Genomic DNA, 16599 nt, shown 5'->3' with positions numbered 1-16599 from the left:
GGGTTTCCGTGGGGAGCCTGAGACTGTGGGTGTGTGTCTTTGTGTAGAAGACATGCTGCCTGCCTTGTAAGTGCCCATATTGTCTCTCTTTGTTAATGTCGCTGAGAATCTGTGAGTGTGAGCCTCCAAGGCTCTGAGCCTAGAGTGTGTGGCTGTGTGTGTGTCCCGTGTGCACAGCCAGGTCCTCTCCATATGATTGGCAGTGTGGACCCTGGGTGGGGGAGTGTGAGATGTGGTCTGTGTGCAGAATTGGGGAGCTAATAGGGGAGACATTGGCAGGGGGTTCAGGTCTCCAAGGGGCAACCAGGGCTGATTAACTGAGCCCGGCTTCCTTTCTCCTCCAAGGAGTTCATGCGTTGAACCCATGCACACAAATACACCCTGACTCCAAGGCCAGTAACACATACACGTGTGTGCTCATAGCCTCTGCTAAGCATTACTGGTGCTCACACACCCAGGGACCACACTCGGTCCCCTGTGCCCCACCCAGTACACACTGCCACTGTGAACCCTCATACATGGTCCCATACCACAGAGCGCATCCTTGCCTGGACAGCACCTCGATGCACAACCAGGCGCAACACACAAAAAAACGCCTGCTGGCAAACTCACCCTCACTCAATGCCTTCTGAGACAGGAGGTGGGTGTGAGGGAGGGGGAGACGTGCACGCGCGCGCACACACACACACACACACACACTTTCTTCTCTTTCTTCCTGGCCACCCCTCCCCCAAAGCCCACAGGCCCCTACTTGCATATGTATGAGACTCATGCATTATTAATAAGGGGACAAGCCCCAGACAGCTGTGTAAATGCTCACCTCTGGTGGCCCTGCGGAAGAGGTATTTTAAGAGAAAGGGTGTGGGTGTGTGAGAGTGCTGTTGGAGGGGATGGGGTATGTGTGGGAAGGCATGTGTGTGGCAGGAGGAGAGTGCACCAGAACCTGTGTCTCTCACCTTGTTGGATCACCATTGTATATTTGTGTGTGTACACAAGCCTTTGTGTACAAGTAGCAGTTCTTTAAGTGAACATTTCTTAGGCTTCAGAAGTCAGCTCATTCCATTCTCTCAGTAACACGCTGAGGTCTGTGCTGGGTGAGCCCCATTTTACAAGTGGGAAAACTGAGGCACAGAGTGATGAAGCAACATGTAGGGAGTAGAGACAGGCCTTGAGACCTAGTCATGAGGATATAGTTTGAGCTGTTAATCATACAAAGTGTGTGTGTGGTGGGGTGTGTGGTTGTGCGTGTGCATGAGAATTCTCTGTACTTGCCCCCTCCTAAGGCTTCCCAGGGGGCACTAGTGGTAAAGAACCAGCCTGCCATTGCAGGAGATGTAAGAGACGCAGGTTCGATCCCTAGGTCAGGAAGATCCCCTGGAGGAGGGCATGGCAACCCACTCCAGTGTTCTTGCCTGGGGAATCCCATGGACAGAGGAGCCTGGCGGGCTATGAACTGGACAGGGCTAAAGTGACTTAACACGCACTCACGCAAGGCTCTCCTGGGGCAGGCACAGCCAGAGTCCTGCCCCACCCCTTAATACCTATCCAGGACTTGAGCTCTCAGGGGACCCTGCCCCGCTCAGGGTTCTGAAAGGGGGAAATGAACAGCCAGGGATGTAGGTTGAAACTGCTGAGGTTTACAGGTTGGTAGTTACGGACACCATACCAGGAGCTGACGTCTGTCCTGCTGTGCAGTCCTAGGCAAACCACTCACCCTCTCTGGACCCCGAGTCACTGCCCTGAGAAGGCAAGGAGACTGGGTAGTGCCGCGATGTTGCCGACCCAAAGTTCAGCACCACGGACAGGTCCCCGGCCTGCCTTCCTACGGGGCCTCTGGGAGATGGAACCTGGCAGGGCCCCGCCGTCCCCCGCAGGACCCTATTCCCGACTCCATCCACACTCCCCTACTCGGGGCTATTCTTTTATCAGGAAGAGGGTGCAGGGGCTGGGTTTATAGGTAATGTTCTAACTTCCCATCTGTCCCCACCTGCTGAGGCGCGTTGGTGGGCGGGGGGGGCCTTTCAGAGGAGTGGGAGGTTTTAGGGAGGAGCCATACCCCAGGGATTCTAGTCTCGGGAAGAATGTGAAGTCTGGGAGGACACGCTGTGTCCCAGCGTCTGTAGCGGGCTTTGCTTACAGGTAGTGCTCAGTATTTGTGCACTTGAGCATCATGTGCTACAACCTCTACAGAAGTCTGGGCCCACAGCGGGAGTTTCTCTGTGGATCGAGGAGGCCTCCTCGCCAGGCAGTGTGAATTCAGACGGAGGATGGGATGGGCAAGGGCGAGGCCCCTTCCTCCAGCTGGGACTTGGCAGCTCTTCAAAAATCCCAGGAACCAGGAATAGAATCTTGGCGACAACCAGATCCTGGAATTGAAGCTGAGAATCGTGTCAGTCAGCAAACCCAGATTACAGGCTGGCTTGGAGGCCAGCCTACTGCCAGAACTGGGGACCCCAAGCAGACTAGGACTGGATGTTGCCCTCTAGGAGCCCCCAATTTGATTTAGGAGGCCAACTTGAAAAATGGAATTTTGATCTTGGCTGTTAGAGTCAATAATAATAACAGCTGAAATTCACCCCTTCATGCCAGACAGTGCTAAGTATTTTGTATGTATTGACTGAATTGACTGATCTGTTCCTTCCAACTACTTGATATTATCCCCATCTGACTTGCAAAGAAACTGAGGCACAGAGAAGCTAAGCTATGTGCTCAAGGTCACACAGCAAGGAACAGGCAGAGAGACAACCCCGGTTTGAGTCACTCGAGCACTCATGCTCTGACCATCAGACTTCACTTGCTGGGGTTCTGAAGTAAGTTGGTCCTGGATTCGGATCCTGGATCTGCCCTTGCTTGTTGACTGTGTGACCTTGAGTGATGCATGGCCTCTTCAGCCCATGTTTCCAGATCTGTAGAGGGGAGGAATTGGTCCTTTCATGTCAACTATCTAGAAGGGATGTACTCACCCCTTACCCCCTCTTCATCTTGTTTCAGGTCCAGGATGGGGGCCTTGCCTGTCTGGGTCTCAGGCCTCCTGACTCTCCAGATGCTTCTCTTTGTGGCTGGGGAGCAGGGTGAGTTTGCTTGTGAGGTGGGAGAGGTTGGGGTCTGGAGAACTGACAAGATGGGGCAGCCTTTTAACTTGAGAGCCTTCTCCTGCTGCTTCTCTGGCTTGGTCTGGAGAATAAAATGAGAATAGATGAAAAAGGTCTTTGAACAGTCAAAAGCGAACAAGACACCTGAGAGGTTATTTTTAGTCATTGCCAGCAGAGGCTAGAGGTTCCCGCCTCTCACTGTTTTGCTGAGATGAGCTGAAGAGAGAAAGAGAGAGAAAAAGAAAAAAAAAGAGGGAGAGAGAATCATATGAAGATTGATTAGTGATGCCTGCCATGGGTGTAGCAATAGAAATAAAACCCTATATGCCTCTCCCTGGCATCTCCCCAGTGGTGGTCAAAAGGCCAGACTTTAGGAATGCCTCCTGATTTGCTCTGTGGCCTTAAGCAAGTATGATGTCTGTGAGCCTCAATTTCCTCAACTCCCCCAGAAGAGGATGAGAGATGGCTACCTCTGCAGATGGTTATGAAAATCAAATGAGCTGATTGCTATTTATAAAGTGCCTGGTATATAGAAGGTACTCCACAAACACCGTTTCCCTTCCGATGGTTGCCTCTCATTTAACTTTTAGGGAAACCGTGGCTCAGAGGAGAACACTGACTTTCCCATGGCCACGTCAGTGACACTGAGAGTCAAATCTCTGGTCTCCAGGATCTGGACTTTGAGTGGAGGCAGAACCATGAAAGGATTCGACTCGGTTACCCCTCTTCTGCTCACAGACTGGGCTGCAGATCTCAGATCTGTGTGCTGCCTTGTGATGTTGTATAGGCAGCCTGACCTCTCTGGCCTCAGTCTCCCTGTCTGTAAAGTGAGGAAAACTGCAGTCTCTGCTGGTCCTTGCCTCTCAATCAGGCCCTCTTCTCCACCTTTTCCACCCCAGGCCCACAGCACACCACCTCAGCTGCAGCCACTGCTGAGAAGGGGCTCCACATGCAGAAAGTGGGGTCTGGGTCAGTCCGGGCTGCACTGGCGGAGTTGGTGGCCCTGCCCTGTCTCTTTAGCCTGCGGCCACGGCCAGGTGCAACTCAAGAAGCCCCACGGATCAAGTGGACCAAAGTGCGGACTGCATCAGGCCAGCGGCAGGACTTGCCCATCCTGGTGGCCAAGGACAACGTGGTCCGAGTCGCCAAGGGCTGGCAGGGACGTGTGTCACTTCCCGCCTACCCCCGGCACCGGGCCAACGCCACGTTGCTGCTGGGACCACTGAGGGCCAGCGACTCCGGGCTCTACCGCTGCCAGGTGGTGAGGGGCATCGAGGATGAGCAGGACCTGGTGCCCCTGGAGGTGACGGGTCAGTTGGGGGAAGGGGAGGGGCCAAGGCTGGGACGGGGAAGTGCATTCACTGGATTTCATCTTAGAAATCACTCCTTGGGGAATTCCCTGGTGTCCAGTGGATAGGACTCTGCACTTTCACTGCCAAGGGCCTGGGTTCAAGGGCCTGGATTCAACCCCTTTTAGGGGAGTTAAGATCCCGCAGGCAAAAAAAAAAAAAAGAAAGAAAGAGATACTCCCTGTACAGTGATTTGCTCCAAATTCTGATAGAATCATAAAGAAAGTCTGTATGCGTACTCCTCTCTTTTTAGCATCTCTGTTTTTTAGCTAAGAGAGAGCAGCCTCTGACCAGTCTCTTACAGGCCACAACATTTCACAGGATTTCATAACCTGCAGTCCATGGCATGGCCATCTACTTTCACATAAGGCAGAGGATATTGGTTTTGTCTTTAAAATAGGAATACAAATTTCCTTTTAAAGTAAATACGTGTTTTTTCAAAGGGAAGTTCTTTTTAAAAAGTCGATTGAAAATATATGTTAAGGGGACCTCCCTGACGATCCAGTGGCTAAAACTCCACGCTCCCAATGCAGGGGGCCTGGAGTTTGATCCTTGGCCAGGGAACTAGATCCCACAGGCCAAAACTAAAGATCCTGCATGCTACAATTAAGAGCTGTGCAGCCAAATAAATAAATAATAAACATTTTTAAACTGCAGGTAGAATTCATTTTTAAAAATTATGAAAAGGAATTATATATTAAGGAAGTGAAAGTTCTCAAATATCTGTTTAACCAATTCCTACATTAAATTCTTTCTGTTGATATATTCAGTGTAGTTTCTGTTTTCCTAACCAGTCAAGATGAACAAGGCAAACAAATATATTTTTTTAAATTATTAAACCAAAGTCCTAGAAAAGGGCACGGCACACAGAAGATGCTCAATAGATATTTGAGCACTGAATCAATGAAAGGACCGTTGTGTGGAGAACAGCCTGTGGATGCCAGCTGGGACGTCAATTTCCCTTAACCTGTGTTGAAAAGTGGAAGTGAAAGTGTTAGTCAGTCTGTCCTGTAGCCTGCCAGGCTCCTCTGTCCATGGTATTCTCCAGGCAAGAATATTGGAATAGGTTGCCATGCCCTCCTCCAGGGGACTGTCCTGACCCAGGGATCAAACTTGGGTCTCCCACATTGCAGGCAGATTCTTTACTGTCTGAGCCACTTGGGAAGCCCTATGTTGGCCATAAGGAAAGTGCCTGCACCCTCTGTTCTGGAACACAGTCTTTCCACACCCAAACAGTGTCTCAGTGCGTATTTTGTGGGGTCAGCCAATGATTCCCTTTCTAAGGCCTTGTTCTCAAAACTAATAAACCTCAAGAAAACTGATAAGTGATGAAAGAAGGGAATTCCACCTCTGGGCTGGTTTGGTTCATTCATTCTGCCAGACCTTTATTGAGCAACTACCACGTACAGCCTGGTGCTGGAAACACAGCCATGAGTGGGACACAGCTTCTGCCTTCTGGGAGCTCTCAGTGTAACAAGACGGAGCAAAATGTTTAATTTCTTTGTCTCGCTCGCCATTTCTCTCATCCCTAAATCAGAATTTGAGTCACAGGGAGCTTACTGATGCTTCACATCTGATAAAGCAGGATGTGACTTACACGTTACCTTCTCTGGGAAGCCGTGAGCGACTCCATTTCTAAACTGGGCAAAAGCCATGTTTGATCCCCGGTTGCCCTCTGCTTCCTCTCCCTGTGTGTGCATTTAGCTCCTGAAAGGAAGAATCTCTGTCACTCTTGTCCATGCCTTTTGTTACCTCCAGTCCCTAACCCTGGCATGAAGAATGCTGTCTTTGGAGTCCAGATCTTCCTGAATACAAATTCTGGCTCTCCCTTACACTGGTTATGTAGCCCTAGACTTGTCCCTCAACCTCTCTGAGCCTTCGTTTCCTCCTCTGGAAATGGGGATAATCATAGGGTTGTAAGATTTCAATGAGGTAATGAGTATAAAGGGGCTTCTGGGGTGGTGTTAGTGGTAAAGAACACACCTGCCAATGCAGAGACGTGGGTTCAATCCCTGGGTTGGGAAGATCCCCTTGGAAAGGCCTTGGAAAGCAAATGATTGGTCGACCCAATAAAATATGCAGTGAGACATTGTTGGCTCATGACCAACATAGGGCTTCCCAGGTAGCTCAGACAGTAAAGAATCTGCCTGCAATGCAGGAGACCTGGGTTCAGTCCCTGGGTGGAGAAGATCCCCTAGAGGAGGGCGTGGCAACCCATGCCATGAACATTCTTCCTGCTTGAAGAATCCCATGGACAGAGGAGCCTGGTGAACAACAATCCATGGGATTGCAAAGAGTCAGACACTACTAAAGTGACTTAGCATGTACGTACATAGTGCTTGTAAATGTTTTTTACACAGCAAATGTCTAACAGATTCTAGCCCTTTATGGCCATTATCAATTTCCTCGTCTGTAAAACCAGGGCATATCAGTTTCCCTCCCCATCATCACCCTAGCCCTATGCCTGGTGCTGAGTGAACAGACATGGTACAGGGCAGGGTAGCGCAGCAAGTCGTCTATCATTGTTGGTCTAGGCGGGGCATTCTGTAAGAGGGACGTCTGTGCTTGAAGATTTCCACGTGAATCAGCTCCCTACCCTGGGTGTTTCTGCATAGGTGTTGTGTTTCACTACCGAGCAGCCCTGGATCGCTACTCTTTGACCTTTGCTGAGGCTCAGGAGGCCTGTCGTCTCAACTCAGCCACCATTGCAGCCCCGCGGCACCTGCAGGCTGCCTTTGAGGACGGCTTTGACAACTGCGATGCCGGGTGGCTCTCTGACCGCACTGTTCGGTGAGCGGGTACACGGGGTAGGGAGACGGAGAGCTAGCCGCTGGAGAAAGATGTTCCTTGGGAGCCCCCGGAGCACAGATCTGAGAGAGGCCCCCACTTTGTCTTGTCAGATATCCTATCACCCAGTCCCGTCCTGGTTGCTATGGTGACCGTAGCAGCCTTCCGGGGGTGAGGAACTATGGGAGGCGAGACCCACGGGAACTCTACGATGTGTATTGCTTTGCCCGTGAGCTGGGGGGTAAGTCTGGGGCTGGTAGAACGCCCCCTTCTCTGAGCCCCTTTATCCTTCCTAACCCTCATCCTTCCCTAAGTCCTTGCCTAGATCTCCTAAGTTTCATCCCTCTCTAAACCCACAGCCAAGACCTGGACCCGCCGGTTTTTCCTCCACTCCCTGAGCCCCTCTCCTTTGTGCCCCTTCCGTTCCTCCGAATCTCTCCCCCTTCCTGCCCCCTTCTCCCTCTTCCTACTTCCTCCCTCCTCACACCTTCCCCAAGCCCCTTCCTCTCTCTGAAGCCCAACTCGTTCAGGCGCCTCAGTTACCTCATTTGTGAAAAAAAAGGGAAGCCCCCTCTTAGCACTGCCTGAGAGGCAATGACAGTGATGCTGGCGACGGGGGCGCGCAGCTGCGGCTGCCTCCATCTCGTTTAGCCGCAACCCAAATCCGGCCAGATCAGGGCTATTTGAGATGAGACCCCCCTTCCCGGGCTCCGGGGGAGGGTCCCTGGAACACCTCTGACCTTCTCCCGCGCCTTCCCGCAGGCGAGGTCTTCTACGTAGGCCTGGCCCGCCGCCTGACACTGGCCGGCGCGCGTGCCCAGTGCCGACGCCAGGGCGCCGTGCTGGCCTCGGTAGGACAGCTGCACCTAGCCTGGCATGAGGGCCTGGACCAGTGCGACCCGGGCTGGCTGGCCGACGGCAGCGTGCGCTACCCGATCCAGACGCCGCGTCGGCGCTGCGGTGGCCCAGCCCCTGGCGTGCGCACCGTATACCGCTTTGCCAACCGCACCGGCTTCCCGGCCCCTGGAGAGCGCTTCGATGCCTACTGCTTCAGAGGTATGTGTGAAGCCTCGCCCCTGGAGGGTGCGTCCCCTGGTGGCCACGCCCCAAGGGCGTGCGCTTTGCCAACGGCCACGCCCCTAGAAGTTTGGGTTTCTAGTGGAGGCGGAGGTCAGGCAGGGGAGAAACAGGTTGAAAACTTACTCCGCGGTGAGCCACGCCCCCAGGGAAAAGTGACACCCCTGAGACAAGCTTTCCATAGGAGCCCCGCCCCTCCTTAGGACAAGCCCAAGGCAAGCCAAGCTCTGCGGGGAAGCCCTGTTTAGTGTGCGGTCTAGGTCTTCCAGGCGGCGCTAGTGGTAAAGAACCCGCCTGCCAATGCAGGAGACACAAAAGACGAGGGTTTGATCTTTGGATTGGGAAGATCCCCTGGAGAAGGACATTGAAACCCACTCCAGTATTCTTGCCTGGAGAATCTCATGGACAGAGGAGCGTGGGTCGCAAAGAGTCGGACACGACTGAAGCGACTTAGCACGTATGTCTCCTGAGATCTCTAAGAGAGGATCTCAGACCTCTGGCTGGAAAGTTTCTTGCCTGGAACCTTGCACGGGAGCACCCGCTGGGAAGGGGCCTCGCCTAGCCACGCCCCCTAGGCAAGGCCACGGCCCCAGGGACAGGACCAGGGGATGGCCCTCGCCCTTGGGTTGGTTCCATACCCTCAGGAGCTGCCAACCTCAAGTCCAGAGGAGCTGAGTCTATGTCAAAGGGCCGGAGTTGGGGGGAATCTCTTCGTAGGGAGGCCATGCCCATTAGGCGCTTTCTCTCCCTGGGAAGGAGCCACGCCCAGATCTGACCTGCCCCCCTGAGTTGGCACTGCCTGAGCTTCACCCACTGGCCAAGATGTCTCTTGACCCTTTACTGCGAAAAGGGTCCACAGCCATCTGAGGGCTCAGTTGACTCTGACTTTGATAGTGGACCTGTCTGAACAATGGGGATGAAAACTTTGTACTTCCGTCTCTCAGTCAGGGGGATCCCAGAAACAACCCAGAGAGTCAGAGGGGCACAGAGAGACAGAAATACGTAGAAGATCTGTGCTACAGCATGCTGGAATGTGGGTAGACTTCAGGCAGGACTTCCCAGCTAGGCCCTGGGCCTAGCACAACCTCTTCTGCTTTCTCCCACAGCTCATCACCCCACATCCCAACATGGAGACCCAGAGACCCCCTCATCTGGAGATGAGGGGGAGATTCTGTCGGCAGAAGGGCCCCCTGCTGGGGAACTGGAGCCCAGTCTGCAGGAGGAGGAGGAGGTAGTCACCCCAGACGTACAAGAGCCTCTCGTGTCTAGTGGGGAAGAAGAGTCTCTGATCTTGGCAGAGAAGCAGGAGTCTCAAGCGACCCCCAGCCATGCCCCTGGGGTCCCCACATTAGCCTCAAGTCCTGCCCTGCAAGCTGAGGAGGTGTGGCTGAGCACGGTGGCCCCCAGCCACAGCAGCGTGGAGGCAGGCACTGTTGTGGGCACGCACACAGACATAGCCCCGGCCAGCACCACGCCCAGGAAGAGGGAGCGCTTTAAAGGGTTGAACGGGCGCCACTTCCAGCAACAGGAACCCCAGCAAGGGCTGAAGGGGGCACTCAAGGCCAGCGTCCAGCCCCCCACCCCAGAGGCTGCTGGGAATTATGTGGAGCCTCCCATGACCACTGGAGCCACAGACGCGTTGGGGAGCGGCCAGAGCCAAAGCCCCCGGGCTGTGCTGACAAATGAGGTGGAAATGCCCAGAGCTGGTGAGTGGGGTCCCCGGGGGAGATGGGGCCTGCCTGGGGGTCTAAGGGAGGCAGGGGAGGAGGCTCCGAATCACAGCTGGGTCCCCTGGCCTCCCCAAGCCTCTGAAGCCCCGGCTTCCTCAGGCCTGGAGCCAAGGAGACCATCAGAAGGAGGAGCTGCTGAAAGATAATTATAACAACTGTTGATATTGTTTCAGGTTCCCTTGGTGCCAAGAGCCCCCAAGAGCCCTGGCTGTGGCCCCCAACCGTGGTCCCACCCATCATCCCAGACCCCAGCAGAGCCCTTGGCCTGGAACTAGAAGAAGCCAAGCGCTTTAGTATGAGACCAGTCACTTCCGACCTGCCCTGGTCTGCCTCGGAGACCACTCCCAACCCATCCAGTGGCCCCAGCCCTGCCCCCTGGGAGGCTTCTCCCGCGCTCATTTCTCCAGACCTCCCTGTTGTGGCCATGCTTCGTGCCCCCAAACTGTGGCTCCTATCACAGGCGCCTCCTACACCCCTCCCCACTGAGGCCAATGGGGTCAAGGGGGGGAGTGAGGCCTTGGCCACTGCCCCGCCCTTCTCTGCTTCAGAAATCGAAGCCAGCCCGCAGGATCCCATCCATCTGGAAGTGTACTCCCTGCCCTCCTCCTCGGGCCTTGCAGGACAAGACAGAGGGTCCACATCCCTGTCACTCAGCAGCCGCAGAGGAGGAAGTCCTCCGGCCCCTTCACAGGCAGCCACAGACACACAAGCTGGAGCCAGTCCCAGCTCCCCTGGAACAGACTTTGGAAACACTAGGGGGGCCAGCCCTACTGAGCTCAGCAAAGCTGAGCACCCCGGATCCAGCCCACAGGCCTCTGTGGACGGGAGTGTGGTGGCAGATGCCATTATTTCTGAGACTGCCACTGAGCCCATGGGAGCCGGAGGCATCTCGGAGTCTGAGCCTGGGGTCTTCAACACAGCAGAGAGTCCTACTTCCAGCTTGCAGGCCTCCATTGTCAAGACGCAGGGAATATGGGCCTCGCTGCACAGGGAAGGGCTGGACCCCCACTCCCCATCTGCACCCTTGGGGGTCCCTGAAGTCTCCTTGATGCCGAAGGTCACCCCACGTTTGGGGCCTTGGGCTGCTACTGATGGAGGAGTCACGGTGGATCCTATGGACCCCACAGTCACGCTGGGCACCAGCGACGCTGGTGGGCATTGGGAACCTGGATCCCACATGGTGGAGGGAGCAGAAAGCCCCACCTTGAGCCCTCAGATGGCTGTGGATGCAAGTGTGGTGACACCCTTCACATCCTTGGACCTGGGGGACAAGGTCGGGGTCCTGGCCGTGTTCACAGTGGCCTCCTCAAGCTCCCAGCCCCACCCAGAGCCAAAGGGCCAGCTGGTGACCCAGGGAACCCTGGGAGCCTTGGAGCCTCCACAGGAGGGCAGCCGCTCAGGGGACCCCATTCTTCCTCCTTGGACACCGACAGCAGCCAACAAGGACGAGCCCATTTCAGTTTCCTCGGGGGAGCCTACAGTGCCGTGGGACTCCCCCAGCACCCTCCTGCCTGCCTCCCTGGGCCCAGAGGAATTTGAGCTGGAGGTCCTGATGGGGAGCCCAGGTGTGGAGAGCTTCTGGGAGGAGGCAGCAAGTGGAGAGGAGCCCACCCTGCCAGGGAGTCCTGCAAATGGGAGTGCGGAGGAGGGTGAGTTCGAAGCTCGTGGTCTCATCCAAGCCACCGCGTTGGTGCTCAGGGACCTGGGGCTGGTGCCTGGGAAGGTGTCTAGCAGGGGATGATGTTCAAGATGGGGGCTCATCAGACAGGGCTGAATTCCAGAAAGGGTGTTGCTGGCAGAGGCACCAACCTGAGTTGGCACGAGGTGAAGTTGTGTATGATGCGTTTTGCACACGGTGAGTGGTGAGGCGATGATGAGCAGTTGGGCGGAGTTTGGTTTGGGGAATGAGTACCATCAGCAGATCATGCTCATGTCTTCTCTGAGCTGACAGCGCTGGGGCAAGGCCGGGGTTCTGCCTTCAGTGATGCCCCCGTCTGAAGATGAGGCTGGCAAAGACCCCTCCCTGGGTGGGGTGGGGGAAGGAAGAGGCTTGGCAGGGAGGTCTTCCTGGACAAGGGTTGAACTGAAGCTGGAATTCAGCGGTGCACGTCTTGAGGGACCTCTTGCCACAAGGAAGTGTGCGTGCTGGGAAGGGGCGGGAGTGGTCGCATTGCCCCCATTTCACAGATAGCAAACTGAAGCTCAGTGAGGTATGTCACTACCAGCCAGTCAATGATCAGACCTCAAGTCCACACGCGCCTTAGCTGCTCTGTGCCCAGCGGAGTCCAGAGAAAGCCACCACCCTGTTCTCCTGAGCTCAGGTCTGCCCATAGCTCAGCCTGCAAATTCCAGCCCTTTAGTTTTTAGGTCCTGTCATATTGAGCTATTTTTTTTGGTCAAGTGAGCTTAAAAAAAAAAGAAGCAGCTAATTAAAAGGCACTTTTTCTGAGTTGCAGAACACTCTTATTAACACAACTGGTTTTACACTTGCTCCTTTTTTTGAAGGCTGTCACGGCGATGGAAACGGCTGATGCAGGGTTTCATCGCCCACCCTGTCATCTCTGGGCCGTGTCTGGGGCCCCATCTTCCTTTCTTAGATGCCCAGGAGGCAGGCAGACCCTGGGCAGGGGCACTTGCTTTGGTAAAGGCTGATGATTATTGGTGATTGCCTTTGTGTTTGGATTATTTTGAGCACTTTACTGGAATCAACTTGGTTAATCTTTTTATTTTAAAATTATTTTTTAAGAGTTCTTATCTTTTGGCCACTCTGCACAGCATGGTGGATTTTAGTTAGCTGACCAAGGATTGAACCCACCCACCCTCGCCGCCATTGGCAGTACAGAGTCTTAACCACTGGACCATCTGGGAAATCCCTAGCTAATCCTTTTAATGTCTTTAGGGAGCAAGTTCTACTATGATTCTCCCTTTATAGATGGCAAAATTGAGGCACAGGGAAGTCAAGTGACTTGTGCCGAGTCTTGCAATTGGGGAATGTCAAGGATAAAGTCTGAATCCAGGCTGTCTGACAACAATCTTTGTCTCAATCTAAGATGTTTATTTCACTGGCGTAAAAAAAAAAACAACAACGCCCTGAGGTTTTGGAGAGGTGGGGTAAGCTCATCCTGGGAGGGGGGCAGAGAAGAGACTGGCTGTGGAGGATGGGTATGGGAAGGGGCTCAGAGGAGCTAGAGGAGGAATGGTCAGAAGGTTGGGAGGAAGACCACATATTGGGGTGCTGAGGAAAGTGCATTGAGAGGAGCCCCCAGGGCCATGGCTGGATCTGTGCTGGACTTTGTCGGTGTTTTGGCTCCAGACTCTCCCCGTTGGCAGCCGAGGTGGAGGGAGGCAGCCAGTGCTGGGGGAGACCCAGGCGCCTACTCACCTACTGCTTGCAGCAGAAATGCTAATGAGGCCAAAAATAAACGCAGCACCAGCAAGCGACTGAGTCACCGCCAGCCCGTGGGCAGGTGTCAGCGGCACGGGGCACCTGGTGGGGCTTACGCATCCTGCTGCCTGGCAGCCCCACATGTGTGCACACACGTGCCCGGGTGGCGCCAGGCACAGACATAGCCACAGGCCTCTCTGGCCATCCGCGAGGGCACAAGCTACCACCCCAGGGACAGGCTTCAGTTGCTGCAGGAGGGCCAGCGGCTACCTTTATTCAGTTAGCAAGCAACTCCTGAGTGCTGGCTGTATTCCAGGCAGGAGGGTGAGATCGAGACAGCTCTGGAAGCTGACATGCTAGAGCAGTACTCTAGAACTTTCCTAGTGATGGAAATGTTCTCAGGCTACACTGTCTGGTACAACAGCAGCCAGCCACCTGGGCGTTCTTTGTAGCACACGGCGTCTTCATTGTGGCACGCTGGCTTTTCATCCTGGCAGTCAGGCTTCGTTCCAGTTGTGGCGGAAGGGCTCTGGAGTGTGTGGGCTCAGAAGTTGTGGAACGCAGCCTTAGGCGCCTGGCACTATGTGGTATCTTACTTCCCTGATCAGGGATTGAGCCTGCATCCACTGCATTGGAAGGCGGATTCTTATAACCAGTGGACCACCAGGGAAGTCCCAGAATTACAGTTTAATTTTTATTCCATTTTACTTAAATAGCTAGGTGTGACTGCCATGTGGACCATCCCCTCGCTCGCAGGAGGCATGGATAAGAAATGATCTTAATAAGTTATATTGGAGGTTAGAGAGTAAGAAAGACAAAAGAGAAAAATAAAGCAAGCGATGAGGGATGCCAGTGGGCAGTTTCGGTTTGGGGAGGGGATTAGGATGAAATCTGAGCAAGCCTGAAGGAGGCTGAGAAAGGAGCCATACGGAGATGTGGGGGGAAGAGCATTTCAGGCAGAGGAAACGGCGTGTTCAAATGCCCTGAGGTAGGACTGTGGTTGGTCCAGTGAAGGCACAGAGGCCCAGCATGGCTGGAAGCTGAGTAAGAGAAGGAGGGAGATGAGAATCAGGCCGGGAGATACTGGGCAAGGTTGTACAGGGCCCTGGGGGCTGAGGTCAGGATTTTGACTTTCCCTACGAGCCGTGGAGGAATCTAGGCAGAGGAGGGGCAGGATGTGACTCAGGTTTACACGGGCTTCCCCTGGCAGCCGTGGGGGACCACCCTGCGAAGGGTGAAGGTGGAGGCCGAGAGGCCAGGGAGGAGGCGCCTGCTCGTCACTGTCTGTTTCTTTCGGGGCCCCAGACAAAGACAAAGCAGGAACACGTTCCGGGTGATGGGGGCTGGAGAGAGGGCTTTACGCTGGGCCGTCAGAACCCCGAAGGCCAGTTTCGGCCCTTGTGCTGTCCTGCTGTGTCACTCTGAGGTAGGCCCTGGGTCCCTGGGTCTTCTCTGAGTCTCAGTTCTAATGTCTTGCAGTGGAAAAGCGGCCACTGCCCTGACGAGATGGGCGTCATCTGGAGTGCTTGGGGGTTCTTGCTGTGCCCCTCCAAGGCTCCAGGATAGAGCCCACCCACCAAGGCATCTGGGCCCCTGAGATGGGGAGGGGAGACCCTCTTGCCTCCAGAGAAACACTGCTGAAGGGATGAGAGAGGGGGAGAGGGCTTCACATTCACTCCCCCTGTCCTTGGTAAGCAATGGACAAGAGGCCTCAAGAGGCCCCAGGCTGATATACACAGAGCCAGACATGGCATTATGGTCAGGAGTGGGAGAAGGATGAGCTCTTTTTATTGTTGTTCTGTAAATGAGGCAACAGAAATTCACAGAATTTGCCCAGGATTTCCTAGTGAGTGGCAGAGGCAGGAATTGAACCAGACTCTCTGACTGCACCCCCTATGCACAGTAACTGCTGTAATTCACCTCTTCTCTGCATTGTAACCACTGAGGTTGCATCAGAAGAGCCTGAGCCACAAGAATGAAGGAGATGATGGTTCCTGCTGGTCCCGGTGCTGTTCATTCCCCATCTGGAATCTATGTGTACTTTGCCCTTGAAGTATGAGGAGCGCAATGAAAGCAGAGTATGTCTAGAAGGGGGGATAAGTCAAGGAGACCACTTACACCGTGTTCTAGGAGAAGACTTTGTAAGGGAAGCTGAAGGAATCCCATTCTTTGAAAAAAAAAAAAAAATCCTTGGCTTCTTTTAAATTTACTTTATTGTTTTTATCTTTTGGCCCCATCACACAGCATGTGGACTCTTAGTTCCCCAACCAGGGACTGAACCCATGGCCCCTGCACTGGAAGTGTGGCGTCTTAACCAGGAATCCCATTCCAGTTCAGTCCAAGGAAAGCCCTTGCCATAGGCAGCGCAGCCAACAGATGCTTTGTAAAGAGCATTTTTTGGAAACAGATTCCTGGAAGGAGTAAGCTCATTACAGGGTCATGCAAGAGGAAGTTAGCAGTCACTTACTGGGAAGGTATAGAGGGTACCCCACAGAGAGGGACTGAATGAGGGGGCCTTTCGAGGTCTGAGTTCTGGATTCTGTGAGAGGCCGCCTGATGGTCTGACTCCTTCCAACACTGCCCTTCCCTCCTGCAGTCCCCTTGGATCCCTGTGAGAACAACCCTTGCCTGCATGGGGGCACCTGTAGAACCAATGGCACCGTGTACGGCTGCAGCTGTGACCAGGGGTTCGCTGGAGAGAACTGTGAGATCGGTGAGTACTGCGGAATCAGGATCTAAACACTGATGTCCCAGCAGACATCTCCATGAGGGATCAGGGGATCACAAGAGGCTGGCTTCCAATGCTCCTTTCCCCTCCCTCACTCCTTGGGTCCAGTAAACCAGCCTCATCGCCAAACATCTGAGCTCTCATTCTGGGGGCTGAGGCTCTGGGTTGCTGCCTCCCATTACTACCAGGCAGAGGTGGGGGAAGGGAAGACAAAGGGATGGTAAGGTTCAGACTGTCCCTGGGGATCTCCTACCCTCTTCTGGATGGGCAGGGGTATAGGCACTACCACCAGAACTGTTGCATGCCAGCCCCAAAGCCCCACACAAGAAATACACCAAATTGTGAAATTATAAAAATAATTATAAGTGACATAATTTCTTGAGCTCTTCCACTGACCCTCTACTCACAGCCACCACTGAGGTATTATTATCATCACTTTGCAAAAAAAAAA

General features: G+C 54.1%; 1 protein-coding gene across 1 annotated transcript in view; it reads left to right on the top strand.

Moving 5' to 3' along the window:
• The window catches only part of NCAN (neurocan), a 31482-nt gene that overhangs the window by 1453 nt on the left and 13430 nt on the right, over positions 1-16599 (top strand). The window contains exons 2-10 of the mRNA XM_068980895.1: positions 2992-3071; positions 3992-4402; positions 7057-7231; positions 7342-7469; positions 7991-8284; positions 9412-10011; positions 10209-10680; positions 10756-11684; positions 16017-16133. Coding sequence (XP_068836996.1) covers positions 2999-3071; positions 3992-4402; positions 7057-7231; positions 7342-7469; positions 7991-8284; positions 9412-10011; positions 10209-10680; positions 10756-11684; positions 16017-16133 — 3199 coding nt within the window. The 5' untranslated portion in view covers positions 2992-2998. The remainder of the gene's footprint in view (positions 1-2991; positions 3072-3991; positions 4403-7056; positions 7232-7341; positions 7470-7990; positions 8285-9411; positions 10012-10208; positions 10681-10755; positions 11685-16016; positions 16134-16599) is intronic.

This window comes from Capricornis sumatraensis, chromosome 9, assembly GCF_032405125.1.
Source record: "Capricornis sumatraensis isolate serow.1 chromosome 9, serow.2, whole genome shotgun sequence".
Classification (NCBI taxonomy): Eukaryota; Metazoa; Chordata; class Mammalia; order Artiodactyla; family Bovidae; genus Capricornis; species Capricornis sumatraensis.
The sequence above is the reverse complement of the archived record's forward strand: the minus strand, read 5'-3'. Positions and strand labels throughout refer to the sequence as shown.